Here is a 27,055-nt window from a genome sequence, read left to right on the forward strand (position 1 = left end):
TCAAAGGGGCGATATTTCCGGCGTCAACATTTGTACCAACTATTAACAGGTACCCTTGAGACATTTTAAAGTTTCATTCGTTACTGCCGCATTAGTATCCTATATTGAAAAATGAAACCGGGGGTCTGCCCCGCCATCCCGTCCTCCCTCTTCATAATAAATACACTAATAATGATGAATAATTAACCGAAATAAGCAAATGATTCGCCCGCTCGCACAGACCCGGCGAGGACGTAACATCCGCAGGCCGAAAATGGGGTCCGTTAAGACAAAACAGGAAGTTTGTACACTCCGTTAAGTAACTGTATCCTACTAGTATAAAAGTGATTAGGAGATTAGACTACTTACAGAGTTAGGTATGCCGTGACTGGCGGTGGGGGGCGTTAAATAAGTCAGCAGATGTCGCTCCAACTCCGACTGGATAATGTTGTGCGTGTTTGGGGCGGGCGGGGGCCGAGGGGGCAAGGGGGGCGGAGAGAGGCTTTGCATGGACAGGGACTTGCGAGAAGGCAGAGGTGGCGGCACGTCGCCACCGCTGCCACTCGTCGGGGAACCGTGGCTGGGTGAGGTCGAGGTGTTTGTTACCAACGAGCAAAGCTGTAAGAGAGACATAACAAAAGCAGGTTAGCGAAGGTTAGCCAAAGCCTCTCTAAACACAGGTCAGCTAAACACAAGAACCCTCGCTGTTTGGCCCGATTTACCGACCGAGTATGCACCTCTTTCCATTCATCGATTCGTGCGATTGATATGGATTAATATTAACGCTTTGACTGCGAAACGCTCAGAAAATAAAACTGCGCTCACAGACAAATATTTGGTCTAGTCAATGAAATCTTTGTTGGTTCAGCCAAAGAGTATAGGTATTATCAGATATATGGGCAACCAACGACTTGGCCGAAATTACAAAATTTGTTGGTTAATAACTTATGGTCGATTGTTTCAAATATTGTGGCAGATCGCATCAATGATTAAGGTAATTTGGTGCATTTAATAAAAACATTTGTTTCGACTGAGACGTTCTCGAAAATTAATGAATAATCCTTTAGTCGATCGAAGCGAGCGAGTCTGGCCATGTGAATGAAAATTCGATTCACTCAGGAGATACATTTTTTTATAATTAACCAAGTGCAGTTAAATTTTTTTTTTTTTCAACGAATCAACAAATTTTCACGTAAGAATCTTACGGCGCAGTGGGAAGAAACGATGTAGAATTTAAGCGATTATCGTCCCACAGGAGTGTTTTTCGGTGCCCTCTTCGCAGTCGAAGGGTTAAGGGCAAGTTCGATAAATGTACACAAAAGGTTTGAACAGGTAATGAACATGAAATACAAATGTAAGAATCGATGGGGGCACTTGATGATTTTAAATGTCTTCTTTCTCTATGAAGTTTTGTATCGTTTACCGATAAAGCAGCGGTTTATGTCCGAATTTTTTTGCACCTGTTCACTTTTCAGCGTTCCTAATTACTGGCGGTGAAAACGACAACGGAACGAGAAGTATACTGAAAAACAGTTCCGTCGAGACTGAAAACTGAGGTAACGAGTTATTCTACCTGTTACCGATTGACGTCGTGGACTCTACGTCACGTAACAGCGTTTTACGTCTAACAGATAATGATAATTCCCCGGGTGGATAGTAACATTGTTACTTGGTGATCTAAGAGCCGCGGTGACATCCTACGACTTAGGAGTGAACGCATTAGCTCGTTTGCTTTTCAAACACTTGTCCAGACTCGTTCTTCAGTATGTGTCTAAATATGTTATACATTATGAAAGATATTTAACGATACAAAATATTTTTTAACGCGTTAACGTAACGTTACAGTAAAGTATTTGGTTTTTTTTAAATTTTCTAAGTACATACGCGTCCGACACGTAGATTCGCATTTTGGCTTCAGTCATGCACCACGAGTATAGTTCATTGTTCTGTGCGAATGGATTAACTGGCACACATGTCTATCACACTCGATAATAGCTACTCTCAATAATTAGGAAACCGGTAAAAGGGTTCATGATGCAGCAGGACGTATCTGACATTTAAACGAAATGCATACTCAGTCGATAGTAATCTTGCCGGTGTTACCCTAATTATATCTATTCTATGGTAATGTCACTATATCTTTCTAACGGTTAGCTAAAGGGGGTGGTCGCACGTGTTGTTGCAGTCACCAGAGTTAATTGAATCACAAAAGGACCGATATTATTGTATTGGTCGCCCTGTACTTACACTGATATTCATATCTTCGAGTGAGAACCGTTTGCCGTGATCTTATACGGACCGTATACCCACCATTATAAAAGGAACTTTTACTCTGTACCTACATTTGAAGCATAACGCGCTTTCGCGAATACTTCTCTCCCTCACTGGAGGAGACGAAACGATCCTTTATAAAATAATTTTTCCCGAGATCGTCTCGAAATAACCGATCACTTGCCATCGATTGGGTCAAATCGAAATCGCTGTTGATGACAACGAAGCCCACACGACTGAGGCGACATTAAGGCGGCATGAAAGTGTCATTCAAGGGGTTTGATTGTTTATGAAATTTTTCTTCTAACCGGGTATACCGAATCGCTTACAATTTTACCACATAACTACGGAGGCCCCAAGGAAGGTTCGGACACCCACGAAATTCCAATTTTTATGAAAATATATATATGTTTAAGAAACAAATTTTTAAAATAAAATTTCACGAGTGTCAGGACCTTTCTAATGGTCTCCATATTCGCGTGATAGCATTTCAAACGATTCGGTACATGTAATTTGAAGAAAAGTTTCATAAACGAGACCTTTCATATCGCCTTAAGGAAATCCAGAGCGCATCTCCGTGTACATTATACATCTCGAATTGTAAATGAGCGCTGATAAATGCACGCGCAGGCTCCGCAAATGTGCTTGGCACAATATGACGTAAACACAGTTAAGCGGCAAAGCTAAGCACCGTCGTTAGGTACCTCCAGGGTGGGGATTTAACATTATTTACATTGTACAGAGTCAGGGACCGTTCCCAGTGGTATGCGACGGTCCGCAAAGTCCGTTCCTTGGAGTAAAACACACCTGGTCGGTGGTCGTAATAGCTGCTAGCTTGTCCTGCAATGTCCGTACTCGTCTTTCGGCGCCGGCTAATTCCGCCTGCAACGTCGAGGCGTTGTTCGCGTTCCCAGCCACGGCTTTCGCTAATTCGCTGCGCAGGGTGTCGACGTAACTCTGCTCCTTTTCCAGCATTAGTTGAAACGTGTGGACTCGCTGAGTCTTCAGCTGACGTTTCTTCTCGTGCTGCAACAGACGTTACAGTTGTAGACGCTTACGGGTTCAACGGTGTTCATTTTTTTTTTTTTTTTTTTCGAAGTACACGTATTGCGTCGTATAGTAGCGTTCAATGTTTAGCGCGATGTAGGACACCGACTTATAGGAAAACGTGCTACGCTTAATAGAGCGAGCTATGCCTATATGGAATTGGGTATATCTTAACCTCGGCCGTGCATTTAGCTTTCAATAATGGACAACCAAGTTGCTACGGAAATTTAGTGAATTTAATAATGTCCTTTGTTCCAATTACTTAATTGGTTTCAAGATAAAATATAGAAACATCTTTTGGGACAATTTATGGATGCCGTTCTTTTTAGAGGGTAGAGCTCGGTACTCGAAAACTTGTCCAATTTAATCGATATTCCGCGTCGTCGCAATAATTGCTTTAAGTGTAGCGAGGTACCTATGATTTGATCTATACGTTTATCAAGAAGCGAAATGCAATTCTGTAAGATATCGTTCATATCGATAAGAAATCCCAGACTTCAGAAATTTCACTTTACTCTTCCCAACACGTGTCCGACTCAATAAGGCACGCTCTACTTATTCCGTTTTCCGAGTCGTAAACGTTCTACCGTATTTTTGCTCCATCCATTGAATGCAGTATACACTCCTTTGTCCCATTATACCGAGCCTTAACTGAGAATTTGAATTCTTTGTGCCTCGTCTGTTAAAACTGTTCTATTTGCTATAGTACGAGATAAGTAACAGAAACAATAATATATAACGATAAGTAACAGAAACAATAACAGAAAAAATAACATTTAGGATGCGCGGAAGGAACGCGAATAATAGGTTGACGACGTTAACGTTAGGAAAAATTTAATTATAAACAATCGGAATAGGAATGCATCTCATTTCGCGGTGCTCGTAAATTCGAAACGGATGTCAGATCTAAAACGAAATGGGCGATAAATCTAAAATTAAGATTATTTGCTTGCATTCCGTCAAGTCAGCCGCCAATTACGTCAATAACCGATTGACGTAGTTCATCACAACCACAAGTTAATCTCTGGCCAGTTGATTTAACATATATCAATTCGCAATATTGTAAACTATTTATATAATACTACTAAAGTTACTATGCAATTTACTCTGTTAAAGTGGGATACGATAATATAAGCTCATCTTAAACAAATGAAAAATAATCTTTCTCTGATTTTAGAGTCATTTTGATCTGGTGCCCACGCGATCATCTGTGCCCGTAAAGAAAAAGAAATTAAATCCAGAATTCCAAAATGACTCAGTAAATACTGTTTTATTTATAATCGCATCAGTGCCTCCAAGCCTTGACGATACGAACTGAAATGTTTGCAAAACGTCGGCTGTCAAGCGGCACTTCACGCGGCTCCATCCCGGAAGCCAAAAAGTAAATATAATGAACTTCAATGAAATTGAATTTCCTCCCGACTGTCTACCCCCTTATTAAAAAAACTAGAGATTCACCTGTCCCTTTACTGCCGATAGGAAACATTTTGTCAACGAGAAACAAGAGGGGTGGATATCTACCCCAGGCATCGGTCCGAGGGTGGAAATAAATGATCCACGAGGTCTAGGGTTAAATATAAGCAACCAATTAAAAGAGCAGTTAATTTAAATACCGAGGACCAATAGAGAAAGCAGTTGACGCCGCATCTCTAAAACAAAGAAGAGAAAAAAAACCACAAATTCTCAAAGTTCTTTTAAATTCTCTAGGGATTTTTAACTCGTCGTAACATTCTCGGTCATGTCTCTCGGAGTTAAATTCTCGAGAATTTGAAAACGCAACTTACGTCAACCGGTTGAGGAGCGGTGATGCGAGCGTTGCAGGTGGCGCCACCGGCGGGCGCGGTGAACGCTCGGTGAAGCGAAGTCGTGGGTTGCGGGGGCGTAACCATGGTGGCGCCACCTGACAGGCTCGCCGGTCGTTGGTGTTGCTGCCCCGTGAGGCCAACCTGCAGCCCCGCTGCCACTGGCTTCTGCTGCACCGTCAAAACCACCTGCGTAGAGGCTGAGACAGAAGTTCAAGGCCCCCGATTAGTCACCGAGTATTTTTACGGCCGCTTTTCGGGGATGAAACGCCGCCCGCTGCGGCCTCGCGCGAGACGGCCCGCGGGGACGCGAGGCTCTCGCTCGCGAAACTTGGCAACCGAGATTCTGGGGAGTAAATCGGTGAACCTCGCTTCCTCATCGGCCGAGAATGCGCCCCGGAGCGCTCCAGAATCCGGGCTGGCGGTATCGCAACGCGGATTACATTTTATGCCCCGGATCGGTCCAGGTCGAGGCGAGCGCCGCATGGCGGGAAATAACCGAAACTAATCTGTACTTTCCCGCAAGGCCGAATCGATATCCAATGGACGCGCGATGTACATCGTTAAAAGGGCCTCGATATTTCGAACACTTTCAGATAAAAATGTCTACCAAAACCAGGACCAGAGGCACTCGAAACGTAAACGGGACAAATGTACACTGAACGTCGAACGATCCCAGCCTTAAAAGAGCGATTGGGTAAAGGCATCCTATATTTGGAATACGTTTGAATACAAATGTATATTTAAAGCAGAAATAGCAACACTCTTAATGAAAAGCGGAAAAATTTGTATTACATTTCGCGGAACACCATTTCTACTTGACAATTCGTACGGAAGTATTCAAACTTTGGAAGGAAATTGTAGGAAAAATTGAAATGTATATCTAAACTACTTCCAATTAAACAACGAGGGTCTACTATTGCAACCAACGGGATATCGTTATTAGAACTAAAAACTATTAATTAATCTTACAAACGAAAATTCCATTTTTTCGAATTTCATTGTGTAAGCCCTTCAATGTTTCGCCTCTGTTTACCCAATCTTCTGCTCTTTTCGTCCATCTAACATCTATTTCATTCGTTTCTTTTCACAGTTCCATTCTTCTGTTTCCACCCCTGATGCGTGATGTAAGTTCCTACCCTTCTCGTTTCGACCTATTTCCTAAAATATTCGCAGGCGGCAGGATTAATGTCCCACGAATGCGAAATGCAGGTTCATATTTGCCGATTTAGCGTCTTACCAAGGTTTGACCGTTTCAATGACAGTTTTTTAACGTTTCAGTTTCTGCCGGAGGACGGAATGAATATATTTAACATCCATCGGGTATTGAATGCATATGAGAACGGCATGGGTCTGCTACGATCATCGAAGAGTCGATGCAAATTAATGGACGTTGATTGAAACACGCCCGACCCGAGCACGAGGTTTGTTGACACATCGATTAAATTATAACGGACCTAATTATAAAGCGATTCTATTTGCAATTCGGATATTTACTCGCGTGCGTGGTCGCCACAAGGTAACATTAATTATAAATGAAGCTGCAATTATTAACGCAATAGAACTTATTAATGGCCCTTTATTCACAGATAGTTATGTCATTGGCTTTGCAATAACCTAAATATACGTAATCAAAACGTGCGAAAGTACGAAATCTTATTTGGCATCACTTCGTTATATTAATTGTATGCGTTTGTAGGAGAAAAATGATTTCAATAATTATGTGGAAAATGTCATTGCAGATATTCGCAGTTTCAAGAACCAAGAATCAAGAATCATCTACTTCGATAACCGTGAAACAATTAATCCCTGAACTGAAATACTCTCGATATTATGCAATCGCAGTTACGGCGATGTCCCAATTTATCTACGAGTTAAGATGTGCATGAAAATATGATCACAGGTGCGGGTGATCCAGGACATCAAGAGCTACGAAGAGTCCGCATCGATTCCCATCAAGTATCTAAAATAATCGACACTGCGCAACATTCCGTTTTCCACGTGAGATACTTAACCCTCCTCTCAAATTATGATCTCAAGTGCGCAACGATCTCGGAACCGGCAGCTCGTTACAGTCTATTATAACTGTTCGAGAGCTAAAATCAATATCCACGATGATTAGTTTCGCGCAATCATTTCGGTTTTCCCTCGAGGTATCTACCCTAGTAGCATAGAATAATTTCTAAACATTTCTTCGTAATCTTTACTAAATATCTCGAGCAACAGTTCTTTTAAGATTCCTCGTAGGTTTCATTCGAAGGTATCTGAAATATTTGTTGAAAATCTCAATGACATTTAGTTTCCATAATTTATAAACATATAATAAAAATACATTTTCTACTTCACGATTATAATCGGACACTTCATTTGGTATCTTGAAAGCACGAATAATTTGTGTAATATATTCGTTCCGCCATTTCAAAATGGGAGCAGATCGTGTGATTTTGATTTTAAATCTTTTTAAAACGTTTATAATGTACTCGGCTGAGAATATTTAAAAAAAATACTTATATTAAAATGAAACGAAATGTCTTGTGTTTCTGTTAGAAAAATATTATGGAAACACATGGAGCTAATATTATACAAATATTACGAAGATAACATTCTAACGTAAACGTTTTGCAAATATTACAAACGTCTGCTGAATATTTACAAAATGTACGATATTCATTAAATGTATAGAAAATATAGGACAAATATTTTGTGCTACTAGGGTAACGTTGACGTAAAATTATGCCATAAACAGGCACGACATCTCTATACTGCAAGTGTGGAGTGCGGCGGTTGAGGAGTCGAAAGGAACGTACTTCGCTCTCCTAAGTAACCGAAAGGCGTTGCGCAAGGACGGTTAACGGTGACGTTCCGGTTTCTATGCGAAGCATTTAATATACATGTGAAATTATGATCGCAGGTGCGAGCTGCTCCGGGTATATCCAAAGTAGAGAAGAATGTACGCCGATCAGCGTCGAGGGCAGACGCCGCGGAACGGTCCAGCCGATGAGAGAAGTTGGCCCAGAAAGGCAGACGCGCATACTAATCCCGCGGTGGTGTATAAATATTTATGAGCGCGGCCAGAGCTCGCTTCGCGATCATTTCGCATGAGTGACGTCTGACGGGTGTCCTGAGGTCAGCGAAACGGATCGTGGCAAACGGCGAACTCCTCGGATTTCGTTGGCGACCGCATCGCCGAGTCGAGGCGGGCCTTCGATGCATCCTCGAAGACCGCTCGGGATTCCCCGAAACGTGCATTCACGGTAGCACGGAGAACACGCCCGGACTACGAGATTTTCTCGGACCGAAAGGCGCGAGAAATCCTTCGATATCCATTCGATACCCCACAGCCCCCCAGAGGGGAAACACTGCTATAATGAACATTCTTCAAGGTGAAGTGAAACCCCCTTCAAATCAGTTGATTCGAATACAACACTTTTTTTTAAGGGTATTAGACCAAACTGTCTGAAACTTTGACGCATCACTCCTGATCGTCTAAGAATTGCTCTTACACATTCAAAATTTGGATTTTTGGACAAAATTTTGTAACAGCCCAGATCAGAACCAAAATGGCGCCGAGCTATCATATTTCGATCATTATACAATTATCGAAGGCTCTGATATGAGAAACGAAAGGGCCAGGACAATTTTACGACAAAGTAGAACACTCTGGTAATCGATAAACTCGCATTTGAACGGGATAAAGGCAAAAAAAGCGTTGTATGCGCTTCTATGCTAAAACGATCGGAATACGAGGTCTCGGAGTGAAAATTTAATTGACCTGGAAATCACAGATGGCGCAGGGGGTCCCTCTGCAGTCAATTAGGGTCCCAGAAAGCATGAATCCAGAGGATTTCTGTAGTTTTACTTTGATTTTTTGATATTTATTGTACGAAAACGACAGATGAAGTATGCCATTTGGTACAATATCCAATATAATTCGACCCAGCTGTCAATATAAAAACAAACGTCAGCAACGTAAGCATTTAGAAAAATCTTCTTTATCGACTTCGATCAAGTTCCTCGGCGTGTTTCACTTCACCTTAACCGTTTGAGTACCAGAGGTTTTTAAAAAAACACGGTCGAAAAAAGCCCAACAGCGCAATAGCGCCTTCTGAATGGGATGCGAAAAGATCCAAGCGGCGCGATGGCGCTCCTTTTATTGTGTGTCGAAAGATTCGACTGAAAATGCGTCTGGAAAGTTGAGCGCATTTCATCAGATTGTGAGTGCGCGGTCAGTTGTCGGTATCGTTCAAATGTACTGGGGTTTTTTCGACATGAAATCTGAAGAGCGTGAAAGCGGCGCATGAGACTCAAACGGTTAAGGTGATATGAAAGGGGTCAATCGTTCATGATACTTTTCTCCGAACTGGGTGCGCCGAATCGCCCGAAACTTTGCCACGTGAATTAGGTTCTAAGGAAGGTCCCGACAATCGTGAGATTTTAATTTTTATAACAAGTTCAAAAATGGTTAATCAACAGATTTGAAAGATTGAAATTTCATGAATGTCAGGACCTATCTTAGGGACCCTCTCCACGTTTACATGGCAGAGTTTCAAACGATTCGGTACATCCAGTTTGGAGAAAAGTTTCATAAACGAGACCTCTCAGACGCCAATTTTAATGTCACCTCAAGGGGATTAGGCATGAGAAATAGAGATTCGTTTTCTTCAATTATTCTAGTTGAAAATTCCTACCGAGTAAAATGAGGTTTTTCGAAATCCGTAAAAGTGCGGATTTAGCAGATTGCGAGGTAAATCGAGGAAGAGCGCATAAAACGCCGACATCGATATTCACAATTTATACAAAGAAAACGGAATGCAAAGGAGAGTTGCTGAATTGCAACGGGCTGATAATGAGAAAACTCTAGAAACATCTAAACGAAGCATATATCGTTTAGGCCACATGGAAATCTTTTCAGATTTCAAACGTGTTCGACTTGAAACATTATTTTTTCTTTGTTTTAGCATGATTATGAACAAACGGAGGTTCAGATCGACTCAAGAAAATCGTAGGATATGGAAAACAAATAATTTCCGAGCAATCCATGAGCATAACCATGCCATCAGTTTTAGATATACTCGTTCGGCGAGCCATTACCTCCGCTGAAACGCTTTGTAAAAATTCCAATTTTCCTCCAAGAAAATTTCATGTCGCGCTTTCTTCAAGGCATAAAGAAAACAGTTTATTTTTTACTCCCACTAATAGCATCTAAAAGCTTTGCATTAGTTGACCTGAACTGTACACCCGATAAATGTTTCTTTATCAGCAATTATGTAGATTCTGCAATTTCCTCGTTATATGAATCCTGGTATTTCAACATATCCGATAACAAACCGTAAAAAAGCATAGGAACTGTCTGACAAAGAATAAGGAAAATCACCGTGACAGTACGATTTTCTGAGTACATACTCTTGGTATAATTCTTAAACCACATTGTCTTTCATTGTTTAATATTTTGCCACGTAGGTGTCATAATTTGAATGTCACTGCGTGTTTTCACATGTAACTATCGATCCTATTTTTATAGAAGGTTCAAAAATATTAGAAAATTATCATGACAGTAATATATCATTGTAAGATGACCCTACTGCTCCCAAATGTTTTTGCAGTATGAAACAAAAACCTGATTTATGATAGACCCTCTGAAACCCGAGACTCTGCACCCTCGGCACCCTCGTTATATTTGCCACTGTCTCCGCAGTCCGAAATTGAGAAGTATGTTAAGCAAACGGAAATGACTTCGTTTAAATAAACCTCCATGATAGGTTACCCTTCGGGCCCGTACGAGTTTGTGTTGGGAGGGCTTCATTTTCCGCGTACAAACGGAAACACGCTGATTAATATTTACAATTACCGAGTCAACTGTTTAAAAAAAAAAAGGCTCATTTCTTTAACGCTTACTATTTAACAAATTAAAGTTGAAGAGTGGAAAAGCTATCTTTTGGTTCAATAAAAAAAAAGGCTCATTTCTTAAACGCCGACTATTTAACAAATTAAAGTTGAAGAGTGGAAAAGCTATCTTCGTTCGATAAAAAAAAAGAAAATAAGAATTTATACACCCAAAGTGTTTACGTATTCTGGAAGGAACTAGCACGCGAGTTCACCCTGTTAAAAATAGTCATAAATTTTAAACCGTTTTAATACGTAAGGATGCACTAAAATGACCAATTTGGAGTCGTAAAAGTGAACTAGTATACATTAATTATAAATTCATAACTTTATAACATGATGTTGCAATTTTATGAAATTCTGTAGGAAAATTAGCACTCATGTACCAAATTTATAGAGTATGTCACACGTTTTATTTTACTATTTTTTAATGAAGCTTCCAAAAAATGATATAAACTTACGATATGTTCCTAACGGTGTAATAAAGGACCAGAAGGGTGCAGCCGCTAACATTGCAGTGTTGCGTAGAATTAATGTCTGGGGGGAAGATAAAGTTTAGGGACCGCCAGACTTTACCGAGATAAGATTAAGAAACAAACAGATTAAACTGATTGCAAATTCGAGATCAGCGCTGTTAAAAAAGTGACGTATGCACCGTCCTGACCAAATTTTGAAAGTGGGATCCTTTGCAAAGACAATGTTAAAATTGGTATGCCTGTACGTCGTCCCACGGAGGTGCAATCCCTAAATGAATGGCATTTCTAAAATCTACTCCGAATTAGGGGGGACGCTTTTTATCATTTTTTGATATCTGTCAATTTAAATAGGTGCGTAAAGCTGGCACCCCCACCTTTACAAAATTCAAACTTCTTTGTCTTAACATTTTGTGCTCTTTATATGCTAATTATGTGCTACATTCGCAAATTGTGTGCTAGCTCTTTTAGTACCCAGCACCGCCACCGAAAAATTCAATTTTTTTCCAAAAACCGAGCTAGCACAAAATTTGCGAATGTAGCACATAATTAGCACATAAAGAGCACAAAATGTTAAGACAAAGAAATTTGAATTTTGTAAAGGTGGGGGTGCCAGCTTTACGCACCTAATTTAAATGCTTCAAATCCCGCGATGAACATTCCGTTACATACTCGCAAGCAAATGCACGAACGGCGCTATGTTAAGATTAGACAATGATAAATTTAGTGTGACAAGAAAACCATATAATGGTGACACGTATTCATTGAGTTTGTACGTTTCGAGGGACCGCTAAATATGTAGGGTAAAAGGAAAGAAAAATCGCCTCTTACAGATTCGAAAAGGGCTCAAGAGCTGCTACCCGTTGCCGCGGTAAAATGTCAGACGAAGACATTGGACATTCCACAAGCCTACGCGAATCTTTAAAGCAGCGTTGTGCACGAGAGCTCTTAACGCTGTTGTTTAGAGGGGAAAGTGCTCTCAGGTTTGCAAGGGCTCGGCGAAAGTGCCAAAAGGTGTAGATGCTTTGCGACGGTCTGGAGGAAAATTCCAGACGAGTGGCGTGGCCGCCATACATCTAAATAAATCTGAATGTATCTTGACCTAAGATCTGTTTCAGGTTGTATGTGGAGATGACGCTCACGCTTAAGGACATCATGATTGCAAACAGGATGCGTACCGGCAAACCTATACCTAATTCATCTCTCCATAATCGTCACCTTCCAATGGATTCGACCATTAATAGTAAACTTGGAATAGAAGACTGATTTTCATTATCAAGGAGTTAAAATTAGAACACATGCCACGTTAATGTATTTGAATATTGTATTAGGCAATGGGTTGAGATAGATCGGTATTCAAATAGTCATATAGTATTTGTAAGCAGGTTCGACGGGATTAATGACAAAAACCTTCTTAGTTTCATTTAATACCCCGTAATCCAATCACTCACTCAAGACTTTTCATTATGCTACGTGTATACTTTTCATAATATGTATAATAGCGGTATTACTATTTTTTTCCCCGACACTTTTACGAGTGAACGTGAAATGCAGTTTTATCGAGATTTACGTCATCGTCATTTGCGTTCTATTAGTCACCGGCAATCCTTGGTTATACTGAATTGTGCAAACATTCGAAATAGGAAACTATTGTTTCATAAGAAATTAACTAAACTGTGAACGTTATTCTGGCTAATAATTATTTAAATGTGCCATTAAGAAAATATGAAAGCACGTATCATCGTGTAATTTGGGAAGGACACATGTACAATGTGTATGTACTCACTTAACGGTTTTGCTATTATTATCTGCATTAATTAAAACAATTCATATATCTTTATTGTCTCTTATGATAGTGGAGTCGAAAATTCGGCAGATCGCGAACTAGTTATTCTAAAATATCTAAATTCTGAGCGAACGAAAATGCTCATGGACCTAAATAAACTTTCATGACTGCTTGATCTCAAGCCAGCTTCAGGTTAAATGTGGTAAACGTTTTCATCTAGACATGTGCTGGAACGCAAATAATTTTCAGTACATAGTGCAGCCTAAACGCATTCCAGGAAAGAATTTGTAAGAATTTAAGTGCAATTACTTGTTACTTTGGCCGAAATTAATCGTTTCGATCGATATTAGTTTAAATAGCAAAATAAGGAAAAATAAATAGATTTTAGGTAACAGAAAAATCACGTTTTAGAGGTCAATTTGTTAAAATCTCTTAAGAGATGTATGTGTGGGGAGTAACCTACATAATTTCGTTCTCATTTCTTGGACAATTTTGAGCTCGGAGCTTGGCATACCGCAGTTTATAAAAGCTGTTAGATTAAGACGTGAAACCTATTTCGCAACGTCAACTTGTTCCATGGAACACATTGGATAGTGTATAAATACTCATCTACGTATACGTAGGACGACTGACGGACACATTAAAGACAAAAAAATCCAAAAATACTGTCCCATTTTCTCCGAATTTCTTGACATAGAATACCGTAGTAATATCAGGTAGGTAATATTAACTCCTTGACGTGACTTCATTTTTATACGCTTTTATAAGATTTGAAACCACATTTTAAAATAATTCAATGTTATTGGAAACTAATGTAAATGGTCATTTCCGAACAGGTACTCATCGTGATTCTTCTTTTAAAGGCGGAATATTCTGAAGCAATCGATTTACCTAAAAACTTATGACAGATGAGGACGTATACCAAAATACGATTCTTTACAATGTATTACGAGTCTCCTATTTCTTTTTATGTAGAATGATAACTAATGATATCAACGTGTACCTAAAAGTACGATTAATAACACGCTTAAACTGTATTTAAATGTTAGGTTTCATTTCTTTCCTATAGCTGATTAAAAAATAAGGAGCTTTAACACCGTCATAACAGGTGAGAGCCTCGTTAACACATTCGACACGGGAAACGTAGTCCTGCGTCTTAAATAAAAATAAAAAATGAAAACCTACAACAAATTATAGGGATTAATAAAGAAGAAACACATTTAAGTAGCAGGCCTTTGCAGTATTAAGCTGTAGAAATTTAGAAATTAAATGCGGAACGGTCGGCTGCAAATTAATATTGGATGATTAACTATGATTCGAGCAAGAAGTGAACGAGTCTGCGATGAAAATCGAGCGAAAACGTTCGTACCAGAGTAAACTTCCACGGGATCTTGATCCCAGGCCTTTTTCAGGTCGTACGTGGTAGGCGTTCTCATCTAGAAAGACGACGCAACGAATCACAGGGTATGCACGCAACCAATTTCACTATTTCATTCGTCGATTCTCACTTTTTCTCGGACACCTGACGAGGGGACACTCCACGACGGTCGCTGTCGGCCACGAAACTGCGTTAAATCTCTGCCAGAGAAGCCGAGGAAATCTTTTGCGAGCGCGGGCGTCCGGACGAGATACCGAGAAACCCAGCCCCAGGTGTGTATTAATATGAATGACGAGGGCCAATGTTTACGGATACATCCACGGCCTCTGACGGGATCAGCGGACACTGCCAGTGTCCAAAGAGAAGAGGAGAAAAAAAAGTGTTCTTCGAGGCGAACTCCTACAAAAAAAGAAAGAAAAAAATGATACAGATTCCTGTACGCATCAGGAAGGAGAGGGGGATAAAAAGGTAAACGTTTAGTAGGTGTGTTACGGAGTGAGTCATTCGGCTTGTTTCTGGGAGTCGGATGTGCTCGAAGCTCATCCTCAAGACCCTCCCATCGTGAATTCGATGCGGCACCGGTAAGTAAGAGGAGGATTTATTTATTCACGTTTTTGCAGTCCGATTTCTTACGTCAGCAGCCGGAGGTGTGTACTGTTAACTCGAATATCTGATGCCGTTGTTCGTGGGCGGGAGTGCGACAACTAGATTCGGGTTAATCCGGAAATGTTAATCTACCGGAACCCGTGAACGAGAGGAAGGCGCATACGAGCATGAAATTTATTCTTGGAAAGGAAGTCCCACGGAACGTATGGGATTTTGGGTACAGGATGTTGCCGGATAAATGTTGGGTACCCACGGGAAATTTTCTTCTTTTTTTTTTTCCCCCTATCCAAAGATAGCCCCATCGCGAGCGCATGACAAGAGTCTATTATTTTTTAATATAGTCAGCTCCAGGCGTGTATTAATATGCATGACGAGGGCCAGTGTTTACAAATTCATCTACGGCCTGTACTGGGATCAGCAGAAACCATCGTCTGTCGGGAGAGATGGATACATGCCCATTAAAAGTGTCCTTCAAAAGGAAACCGTACGAAAAACTCGGAACCGTGTGTGCGAAGACGAGAGGAATAAAATGTTCGGTATATGGGTTATAAAGCATCCGAGTCATTTGTTCATCCCAGACATGCTGCAGTCGAGAAAGGTTTCCTCATAAATGCGGCATGGCGCAACGAGGACAACAAAAGTTCACTCTTTTTGCCCCAACCGATGAAACCTTTTTCTTTTTATGACGTTATTATTTGATTGAACGAGAGAATCGCGTAAATTAATTTCTTTACACGATTTCACTTTTCAAGTATTTACGAACCCGCCGAGTCCGACCAGGTTTCGGTTAATTAGTAAAACGTAATATTCATTTTTCGGAATTCTTTCTTTTTTATATGGCGATGTAGTGGTTACTGTAAACATTAACGGGTTCATCCGATTTGCGAATTCCTGTATTTAGCAGAGATTAGGCGTTACCCAACGCGTTCAATCACGGATTGACCTAGGTGCAGAAGTGGACTTCTTCCAGCGAGAATAATTGCGGTTCAGACATCTTCCATAATGTGCGGATCGTCCTTGCTCTTCCAACAAGACATGTCCAACAATGTGTACTTTCCTAGGGTCAAGTTCAAGAACTCCTAATTTGACATCGTTAAAGTACACAACTAGTCGACCGTGCTTCAAGTGAAACGGCAATCTAAGGAACCATTGTACCTTTCATAAATGAAAATATTCACATTTCCTATCTCCCACATGCGTACATATATAATATCAATACTCCTAATACTAATATAATTATCTAAACCGTATTTCATAGTCGTGTAGATGTATGAACTGTATTGCCAATAATTCCATTTAGTCGCACTTGTGATTATTTACAGAGATAATGGCGTAACTAAATCACCGGATGCAATCAGGAAGTATCACCTCATCACCGGGGAATCACTGTTTAATTTCCTCATCGACTTCGGTGCTTCGGCGATATCGTTCATTACTAAGAATGAGTCTAAATTTATTCCGCTCCCATTTACGCACAATTCATTTTTGAATATTGATAAATAAAAACTGTTTTCGGAAAAATGAAATTTCATAAGTGTCTGAACCTTCCTTAAGACCTCCATACTTGCGTGGCGAAGTGATAACGAATCGATGCCCCCAGTTCGGAAAAAAGTTTCATAATAATTTTACGCTTGCCAGGCTATTTTCCCATCACCTTAACCCTCTGTGTACCTACCACGTAACTTTGAAGTCACATACCCGTTAATCGATATTTCTAAGTTTTACTTCATTTTTCCTGCCAAACTTTACGTGGCACCTCATTATTCTATCTGCCAATTGTGAATTTATAAAAGCTTAATTTATACAAATCTATATAAACGGTAAGTTTCCAAACAAATGGTTAATACAAGAAGATGAATATTTTCAAATTTCACGTTATGTCAGTTTTTCATTGGATTACAGAGGGTTAAAGGCAGTAATTAATTCTAGAATTAAGCTCGAAATTTCGACTCGATTAACCTTCAACTCGCCCAGCTACATGCTACGTGTCGTAAGCCGACCATGGATTAATTACATGCTCCCTGCCTCCATCATCGACGACCCGCGATATTTTATACGTAACTATGATCGACAATAAAACAAGAGCGGACAATTACATAGGGAAAACGGGCGATTTCTGTCCCTCTTACATATCGCACGGTGCATGTGTGTACGAGCATGGCGAGAATCGAGGCTACCAGTGGCCGAAGATACGTCCGCTGTTTACAAGCAACGCTCGGCACTGTATTCGCTGAACGATAATGAAATAACTGAATTACGAGCGGTGCAACGCCGAGGCACTTGACGTTCGCACATATCACTCGATCCGAAAGTCGCGCATCGCTCGTGATCCGCGACGTCGAAGGTATTAAGGTGAAGTGAAACCCCCTTCAAATCAGTCGATTCGAATACAACACTTTTTTTTAAGGGTATTAGACCAAACTGTCCGAAACTTTGACACATCACTCCTGATCATCTAAGAATTGTCCTGACACATTCAAAATTTGGATTTTTGGAAGAAATGTTAACTTAGCCCAGACCAGAACCAAAATGGCGTCAGGCTCTCATATTTCGATCGATATACAATTATCGAAGGCTCTGATATGAGAAACGAAAGGGTCAGGACAATTTTACGACAATTTAGAACACTCTGGTAATCGATAAACTCGCATTTGAACGGGATAAAGGCAAAAAAAGTGTCGTATGCGCTTCTATGCTAAAACGATGGGAATACGAGGTCTCGGAGTGAAAATTTAATTGACCTGGAAATCACAGATGGCGCAGGGGGTCCCTCTGCAGTCAATTAGGGCCCCAGAAAGCATGAATCCAGAGGATTTCTGGAGTTCTACTTTGATTTCTTGATATTTATTGTACGAAATCGACAGGTGGAGTATGCCATTTGGTACAATATCCAATATAATTCGACACAGTTGTCAATATAAAAACGAACGTCGGCAACAAAGGTATTTGGAAAAATCTTCTTTATCGACGTTGATCAAGTTCCTCGACGTGTTTCAATTCACCTTAAATATTTCGAAGGAGGCAAGAAGCGCCTCGAAGAAAGAGTAAAGATACGGTAACTGGCAAGCCCGAGGCCTCGGTGCTCGTCCACTCGTATTAACGTTATCGAGGATGTTATCGCCGAGTAAAAAATCACATCCTTTCGGCACTTCCGACATCCTCGTCTTCGAGAGGCAGGAAATCGTGGAAGCGCTAAATAACCGCGGTATGCTTTCCCCTTGATACGTAAAAAGTGATACCGTTTATTCCGATCATTATAGCAAGTTACCGTCGAGGTGTCAAGGAGTCCATCCACGACTCAAAAAAGAGCTTTCGATTCCTCTTTTATTCCTATCATTTGTCCTAGACGCAGATTCCGATTTTTCGGTTAATCATCAAAGGGGTGCTAAGTGAAATTGTCTAATAAGAAGTTGTTCTCGTAATATACTTTCATCCATTTTGTATCGAGTCAAGTTAGACTTTGCCAATACAGAAGAGGCGGAAAAAAAGAAACGAGCGAAAAAGAATATAGTGCCAAGGACTTCGTCATGAGTGCCTTGAGTCGACCGAACGATATGCTGCAACTTTTTTTTAACTGGAATCGGAGGTTCTTCTAGGATTGCAGCCAATTTTATACGCTTAGAAGTTCTAACTGAGATATGCTTCCACTCATTTTGCATACCGTCAAGTTAGATTTTTCGTGTAAGAAAGAGACGAAAAAGAATAGTGTCAAGGACTTTGCGACGAGTGCCGTGAAAATTCCTCAGGTCGAAACAAAGACAGAAGGCAACTTTTATAAACTGAAATCGGACGTTTCCCGTGGATTCCAGATGATTTTATGCGCGTGGAAGTGCTTTAATAGACGACGTGGGGGAAAATTTAATTTCGTTTTTTGGTTTGAAGAGGCTAGGTGTTTTTTTGGAACGAAATAAACGTGGAGTACCTGCGCCGTGGGTACGCGAGCGAGACGGAGGACCGAAACAGTCACCGCTATAAACTCACGTGCTTACATCACTGGAGCCTCGGGCTTTCATATAATCGGTGCATATACGCAACACGACCGACCACTCTTAGCAGTAACGAGCACATACGAGTGAACAGAGGATTTCACGGACACTGAATGCAATCCCGACCTGCAATGTCGCCTATGTGCTCATTAAACGACCTTTTCCAGAATCAGAATTTTTTTTACCTCCTACGACGAAGGAATAAACTAAGTTTAAGTCGTTCTCGAAAGGAATACGAGTAAGGAGATAAAAGGTATCCTTAACGACTAAGACCTAGAGTATTCGAATTTTCCAGGTTATAAGAAGTCTTAAAAAAATATGAATACGTTTTTAATATAATTAACTGCGAATTTAAATTTCTTGTGGTTGATCGCCTATACGGACACACTCTGTGAAATTAATATTTTTTATGGATGGTAGATTATACTAGGTACGGAGTAAGTTTGCCTCGAGGAATACACCCGGTAAACACAAAGTGGTGGAATACGCGTTGAGAAATGGTGTAAAACTATTAACAGTAATTGTATTAAGTGTGTTGCAAGAAGTGTTTTACCCGTTCCATTGTTTCTGCACTTACCACGACAAATTTAACGTTCATATAACATCTATTTTACGTTTGTTAAACTATCGTTTTAGTAGTGTAACATGAACGTCGTTTAAACGTAGTCCGTTTAAACGTATAATATAAGTTCATAATCGTTTACTGGACATTCAAATGACGTTAACACATTATGTTAACACTTTGACGGCCACACCTTTGATAAGAAGCTTTGCACTTGTCGTCGGTATATATTGGTGAAAACTACTGCCTGCCGCCGGCACTTTTTACAAGCTTTATTAAAAGTAATTAATGAGGTAGACATAATTATTATTTAAAAAGTTCAAATCCAGTTATCTATCTTCCGATCTAGATAAACGATTTTGTTCCGAATGGGCTCGATTTGTACATAAAAATCTAAACAATAGACTAAAAAAGTCCGACAAAAATGGTAAGAAAAGTGCATTTAGGGAAGTAATACCTTAATCCCTTTAAATGAAGTCTTTTAATGTTTAAGAAATTTTAGAAAAAGCCCGAGACAGTGGAATTAGATCCAACAAATGACAATGCGAATATTTATTTTCCGAGATAACCAATTAAAACAAATATCGCAATAAATAAATGCGAACTGATAACCGTTAATCAAGCGAAGCCACAAAATTCAGGCCGACAATCGCCAGAAATATTAAGTCACATAAACGTGATGCCGGCCGACAACCGCTAGCAAATTGAAGTCGCATAAATGTGACTCCGGCTGTCAAAGTGTTAAAGTACTTTCTTCTCGACTAGAGACAAATGCATTAAAATCTTCACGCGGAAAATCAATGTTTCTTATGAATGTATATTTAATGTTAAGAAATAACCGTGGGTGGATAAACGTATAATTTTTACAATTACCACTCTATTTCCATTAGTTTTGCTTGTATAAAAGTGAACTCCACTATTTTGTGTTTAGTAGGCATATGCAGCCCATTAGTTCCGAAGATCGTAGTAATTATTGAGACCCATTTTTTAATTGTACGAGTGATAACAGATGGCTCGCAACGAGTGCTCCACTAGTGCTGGATGCGTGTCTGGACTAGAATATCGATGAAGTGTACTTATTACGTACTCTTTAAACATATGTTCCAGACTTGATGGAAAGTGTGGATCGCCCTCGGTGGTAACGCTATACTATTTGTAAAGATAATGTAAGGCAAATACAAGGATAAACAATGCACCGAGCTCCATACGGTTCCACCAGAAAAGTGAAATTGGAATTTCAATTTCTCATTGAAATGGTCAATTGTGCAATGGATTTAGTACTTTCGACCTGAGACAAAAAAAACGGTTGACTCTAAGAAACCTGCGACAACAAAATCCTGCGATCAAATACGTCCAAAGAAATGTCAGATGGAGTAAAGAAAATTAATTTAAATCAACAGGAATTAGTTTAAATCAACGACGTCAATTTTCCTTCTTAACAAAATAATTGTTTCTTGCAATTATATATCATTCAGGCATCCATATGTATGTCAACGATATATAATTGTTTCAGTCAACTAATCTTTTTTTCTCAGTGTACGTGGACAATTCGTATCTACAGTTACCTACGAATTTAATAGACGCTATCGAGCATTTGCTAAATGATTTAAATATTACATTTAACGTATGGAAGATACTTTCAACCGAAATGAGTGTATATCCATTTTACGGTAGAGTGCCACTTAAAATAAGAACAGTAAAGATTAGTGCGGCAAGCTCGCCGCGTGGGAGTGGCGTCTAATTTCGGACACACCATTAGAGGGACATGAAATTTCAGGTACTTCCGAATTATCACACCTTCTATAGATGATAGGTTTCAATTGCTAGACCAGCACGTCTTCCATTTCGACTTATTTATTTAAATCCGAGACGAACGGGTGCTAAAACGACCAAACCGAGTGGTTTGGACTGGAATTAGCACCGAGTTTCTCGTCTGCCGAGGAGTAGGTCCTCGTGCGGACGAGCGAAGTCGATCCTTAAGTTTAACTTACGTTTTACATGAGTCGGTAAAACCGAGCTCAGGGGCTACTCACATTTAATCAACTCGACGACCTCCTTATGAGTCGACTGCACCACGTTCACGCCGTTCACCTAGGAAGATCAAAGGCGTGCATTATCAATGAGTGTCGGCCTGCCGGTCGTTAATGGTGGATAGTAATTCCCCTAGTCCCTGCGAGAAGGTGGAGGATAACTTCGACCTCCTCTTCCGCCCACGCGGGAATACGCAACCCCGAGGGTTTATCGGTAATGACAAATAGTCGAGTTTCGGAAAGGCCGATTCAACCACGGGGGAACCATCCTCAAAGCTAAGAGGTTAATGTCAAAAATAGTACCAATGAATTTTGCCAGCGCAAGGTCTCGCAATGATTGTACCGATTTCAAGCAAAAAGGAAAGTATTCCATGCAAAACAAGAAGGTACAGGTGGATTTAAGTAATTTGTAAAAAGAGAAAACAGTGAAAGCGAATCCGCAACATTATGCAAAGAGCTAATAGAGGATGGAATTAAATTCTATCGACGCTATCGAATATCCTTAAGATCATACTCTACCAGGAAAAATGTAATTGGGAATTAAATAGAAACGATATTATGGAAAAAAAAAAAATAAATATATGTAGAAAAACCGCCTTCCATGACAGTGCCGATACCGTATCGTACCATCCGTACAGTGAAAACATTCAGAGTGTAACAAAACGGGGTTTAATTGGCTATTTTTCAATAAATTCCTATAACCAAATTAGGCATCATAAAAAAATAATACCGGACTTTTTCCCTACATTTTCGGCAAAGATAGAGCTGTGTAAACTGTGACCACCAATTTTGTTATATTCTGTATATCAGTTCGAGTTGGAGCCTTGATATTAATACGGACGGTCGGATATGGATACTAAATACGAAATGTAAATCTTAAAAAAAATATATATCAGTTCTATCAGTACGTGGACATATGTATATTGCATGGATACGTCACAGACACGGTAGGGATATGTTCTGAATCGGCCTTAACTCCGACATCCTAAACCGCCCACGCGGGAATACGTAACCCCAGGTAATCACCGCGACGAGTTTAGTAACTCGAGTTTGGTCCGAGCACATGCATTATCGATCGTTATCTTATTTGCTAAAAGCACGGCAAATATTTCGAAAGGCGGCCGCTCTTTTCGCGCAACTATGTTCCTGCCTCCCTAGATAAAATCCGCCTCTAAAGTAAACGCTTACGTCGGGATCTACGCGATCGTTCCTGCGAGGAAGCCCGTCAATTTAGTCGATAAGACCCACTGGCATTGCCTCGATTGATACGTCCAATCGAGGGAAACGGAGTTTCGCGATTTCATTGCCAGCAGATGAAGCCCGATGACCTTGCTTACTTGGACGAGGAACGGAACGGAACTTTTACGCCTCTTAAGTCTTTCCTAATCGAATCGTTAACGATTCACTTAGAAAATTTATCAGCAAGATAGGAAAAACGCTTTACCCGAGTTTTCGATTAAATAACTGCCCTATGTACGACGCAAAGAATTGTTTCGTTAAATATGGACTAGGGACACGAGGGTCGTTTTCAAACCACTTCTCTTCACTTCTTTCTAATGTTAAACGGAAATCTCGGCGCAAAATCGCCGGAAGTGAAATGTCAACAATAAAGAGAATTAATATTAAATATTCTTAATAATCCTTTCACAAAATGCTTTTACGCGTTCGGTACTACTGGTTCTGGGCATAGCGATACTAAAAATAATCATGAGTATAAATAATAATTAACCGGAAAAAAAGGAGGTAAATAAATAAATGTACACTTCTCGATATGCTCCTCTGTCTTATCATGAATCTAGACTACCGAGAAATAGGAAATTTCACTTTGAAAATTATACAGTCTTACGTGACTATCTAGGATACTGTGTAATGAAAAATAAAGTATTGCAATTAATCTCATGCTTCGTATATTCCATTCTATTATGATTTAAGAGATTCTTCAATTAATATCTTGCACCTCGATTATATCACATTGACGAAAATAAAAATCAATAACGAAACTATTCGTGTACATGATTTATCGCCAACGGAGTTCCTCGTATCAGGAAATTTAAGGTGAAGTGAAACCCCCTTCAAATCAGACGATTCTAATACAACACTTTTTTTTAAGGGTATTAGACCAAACTGTCCGAAACTTTGACACATCACTCCTGATCATCTAAGAATTGTCCTGGCACATTCAAAATTTGGATTTTTTGAAAATATTTTTTAACTTAGCCCAGACCAGAACCAAAATGGCGTCAGGCTCTCATATTTCGATCGATATACAATTATCGAAGGCTCTGATATGAAAAACGAAAAGGTCAGGACAATTTTACGATAATTTAGAACACTCTGGTAATCGATAAACTCGCATTTGAACGGGATAAAGGCAAAAAAAGTGTTGTATGCGCTTCTATGCTAAAACGATGGGAATACGAGGTCTCGGAGTGAAAATTTAATTGACCTGGAAATCACAGATGGCGCAGGGGGTCCCTCTGCAGTCAATTAGGGCCCCAGAAAAAATGAATCCAGAGGATTTCTGGAGCTTTACTTCGATTTCTTTATAATTATTGTACGAAAACGACAGGTGGAGTATGCCATTTGGTACAATACCCAATATAATTCGACACAGTTGTCAATATAAAAACGAACGTCGGCAACAAAGGTATTTGGAAAAATCTTCTTTATCGACGTCGATCAAGTTCCTCGACGTGTTTCACTTCACCTTAAAGACGAGGGTTAAATCGCGCTAATTGTTTCAGAGTTTCTAGTGGCACAGTGAAGAAATTATTCGCCACAGAACTGGGCTCAAAGCTGAGGCATTGCGTAAAACCATATTCATTGCGGCCGGAGGAAAGTGTGCTTTATCTAAGCATTAGTTTCTCAGAAATCTGTAAACTACTTAGCCAGGTATAATGGCTCGTTCGTCCTTGCATTTAGCTGCTAGTGACTCGAAACTATTCGCGGTACACCGGTAAGAGTACAGGGCAGTTATTTCTATTCGAAGAAATAATCGTAAGAACTACCGTAGAAGGATTTAATCGTCCTGTCAACATCATTAAGGAAGTAAGCATCAAATATTACTCATTGTCAGAGTACTTAGTGGTGCGCCGGTAACTACTTAAAGTGCGTTAACTATTATCCCCGATATTCAACAACCTAGGTTGAAATACTCAAGCGATGTCGTGTTATCCATCGAGGGGTCTGAAGTAGTCTCTTCTTTAAATAAACAATCTCTATTGCCTTCTCTACAACGAGGACGTACTTAGGCTCGCTTGTACTTGCATCTATCAGTACGCGTTCAAAATCTTTGAAATACCATTATGATTAAACGTAGGATTTGTTTCTGCTGTCCGAGGGATTTGACAGGACGCTTAAATGCCTTTGTTTGGATTCTTGAAATTCTTCCTTTTAAAATTGCATTTGCATAATAGCATTCCGACACCGAGTTTACGATGCAAAATGCGCTCGATATCGGTCGCTTTAATCGATCGCTCGCATTACACATTAGTACTCACCTTAATTATCTTATCACCGGCGTGGAGACCCGCTCTCTCGGCAGGACCGCCTAAAATTAATAATTTTCCCATTAGAGGCCAGTTTATTATGCCGTAGAAGTAGACGTCGCTACCTTTATTATTATGAAAACGAAGGAAGGATGGGACATCGGAAGAGGGAATCGATCAGCAATTCGAGGTGGATGGGAACTCTTTCAATGTGGGTCGATTCTAAAGGAAGTAAACCTAGGAATTCAACTAAGTGGGTAGTATTATTTAACAGTATTTGCAGTTCTGAAACGACAGATGATCAATACGCTCAACATCTGTCCAGATAATGTATAAAATGTCAAATAAACATTTACCAACTGTAATTAATTTAGGTACTTCATAATGGGGCTGATTTAAAATGGATTAATATTATGTTGTACTTTTTTTCTCTTGAAAGTTTAGAAGAAATAAGAAATTAATGAAGAAGAATTCCAGCAGTGTTTGGACTCTTGGGAGGGAGAGAAAGAGAGAAATGTGGTTCAGTTAATTGGTTATTTAAATTCACAAGGCTTACTCCTGAAAGTTAGTCGCGGAACAAAGAGGTCTTTCTCCGTTCCAAGGCTAACTTCTATCCTCAAAGCTTTTAAACGAACCAATCAACACGTAAGCTTTCAGCCACCCTTTGATTGGCCAACTCGAAAGTTCCCTCAGTCGGACTGAATCGATCCTCCAGAGAGAAGGGTAGAAATTGCAACGAGTTCGGCAACTACGCCTCACATTTAATACGTAAAGGTCGAATTCCTAAAAACACTGCCAATAAACTCTGATTGAAATCCACTTAATATTTGACTGGAAACCTCTTCCACAGAATTATACGGATAGATGAAATCGACAAAGGGGAAGGGATAAAAAGGATAACAAAGGGCTCGCACGGTTTGATTGAATACAGGAACGATTTCTTCAATCCTTCATTTAAAAAGTGATTATCAGACAAATAATCACCTCCACAGATAATTTTTTTTTTTAGATTTGAGAAGTTACAAGGCAGGAAAACAAAGTTATGGACAAATATGCATATGGATAGTTAAACTGCGGAAAGACAGGATTTTTCTGACATTTTATGCGGAGTATGGCAGCCGTTTTGTCGATCTTCTTTTTAGAAATACGGAAGAATGAGAGATCAAGAATAGAAGAGAGGAGTGGTTTGCCAAAGGTTTCACCGTTCCGATTTTAATTTCAAACCTCAGTAAACATAAGAAAAATAACAACTCCATGTACGAGTCCTCGATGGACCATTGATTAGCCATCTCTGGAGCTTTGCTCGCATAGATTCTTCAGGCGTGGGAGTCGCAAAGGAAGGTAGACAACCCCGTCTGGGAACTATGGAGAAAGGTCAAAATTATTGCTAAATTGCTGCCAACTTCATTTCAATTATTCAGAATATTCTGTCGGGTCTGCCCGGAGAAAGAGGAGAAACGGATGAAAGATCCAAGAGTTACGGAAAGGAGTAGAAGGAGAAACGTTTCACCAAGCAGCACAGAAACGAGCGGCAAGACAAAGGATCACCAGTGCCATCTCGAATTTAATTTCAAACCGCAATAGACTACAAACGGTTAATAATTAATACCGAGCTCTTCCTCGATCGTCAAGTGGCATTCTTTACAGGACGAAGAATAGATTTCTAAGAAAAGCGAAAACTACCACACAATTATTCAAACGAAAGTCAACATTTGCAATTGTTATTTATACGAATAGCAACCAAATATATTTGGTGTATCAAGA

General features: G+C 39.9%; 1 protein-coding gene across 1 annotated transcript in view; it reads right to left on the minus strand.

Moving 5' to 3' along the window:
* The window catches only part of LOC105697823 (rho guanine nucleotide exchange factor 11), a 93,778-nt gene that overhangs the window by 64,660 nt on the left and 2,063 nt on the right, over positions 1-27,055 (minus strand). Inside the window, exons 2-6 of the mRNA XM_012421498.1 lie at positions 25,304-25,353; positions 21,807-21,864; positions 5,082-5,299; positions 3,058-3,276; positions 349-597 (exon numbers count right to left, since the gene is read on the minus strand). Of these exons, the coding sequence (XP_012276921.1) occupies positions 349-597; positions 3,058-3,276; positions 5,082-5,299; positions 21,807-21,864; positions 25,304-25,353 (794 nt within the window). The remainder of the gene's footprint in view (positions 1-348; positions 598-3,057; positions 3,277-5,081; positions 5,300-21,806; positions 21,865-25,303; positions 25,354-27,055) is intronic.

Source organism: Orussus abietinus, unplaced genomic scaffold (genome assembly GCF_000612105.2).
Source record: "Orussus abietinus isolate OABI.00-Male unplaced genomic scaffold, Oabi_2.0 scaffold133, whole genome shotgun sequence".
Taxonomy (NCBI): domain Eukaryota; kingdom Metazoa; phylum Arthropoda; class Insecta; order Hymenoptera; family Orussidae; genus Orussus; species Orussus abietinus.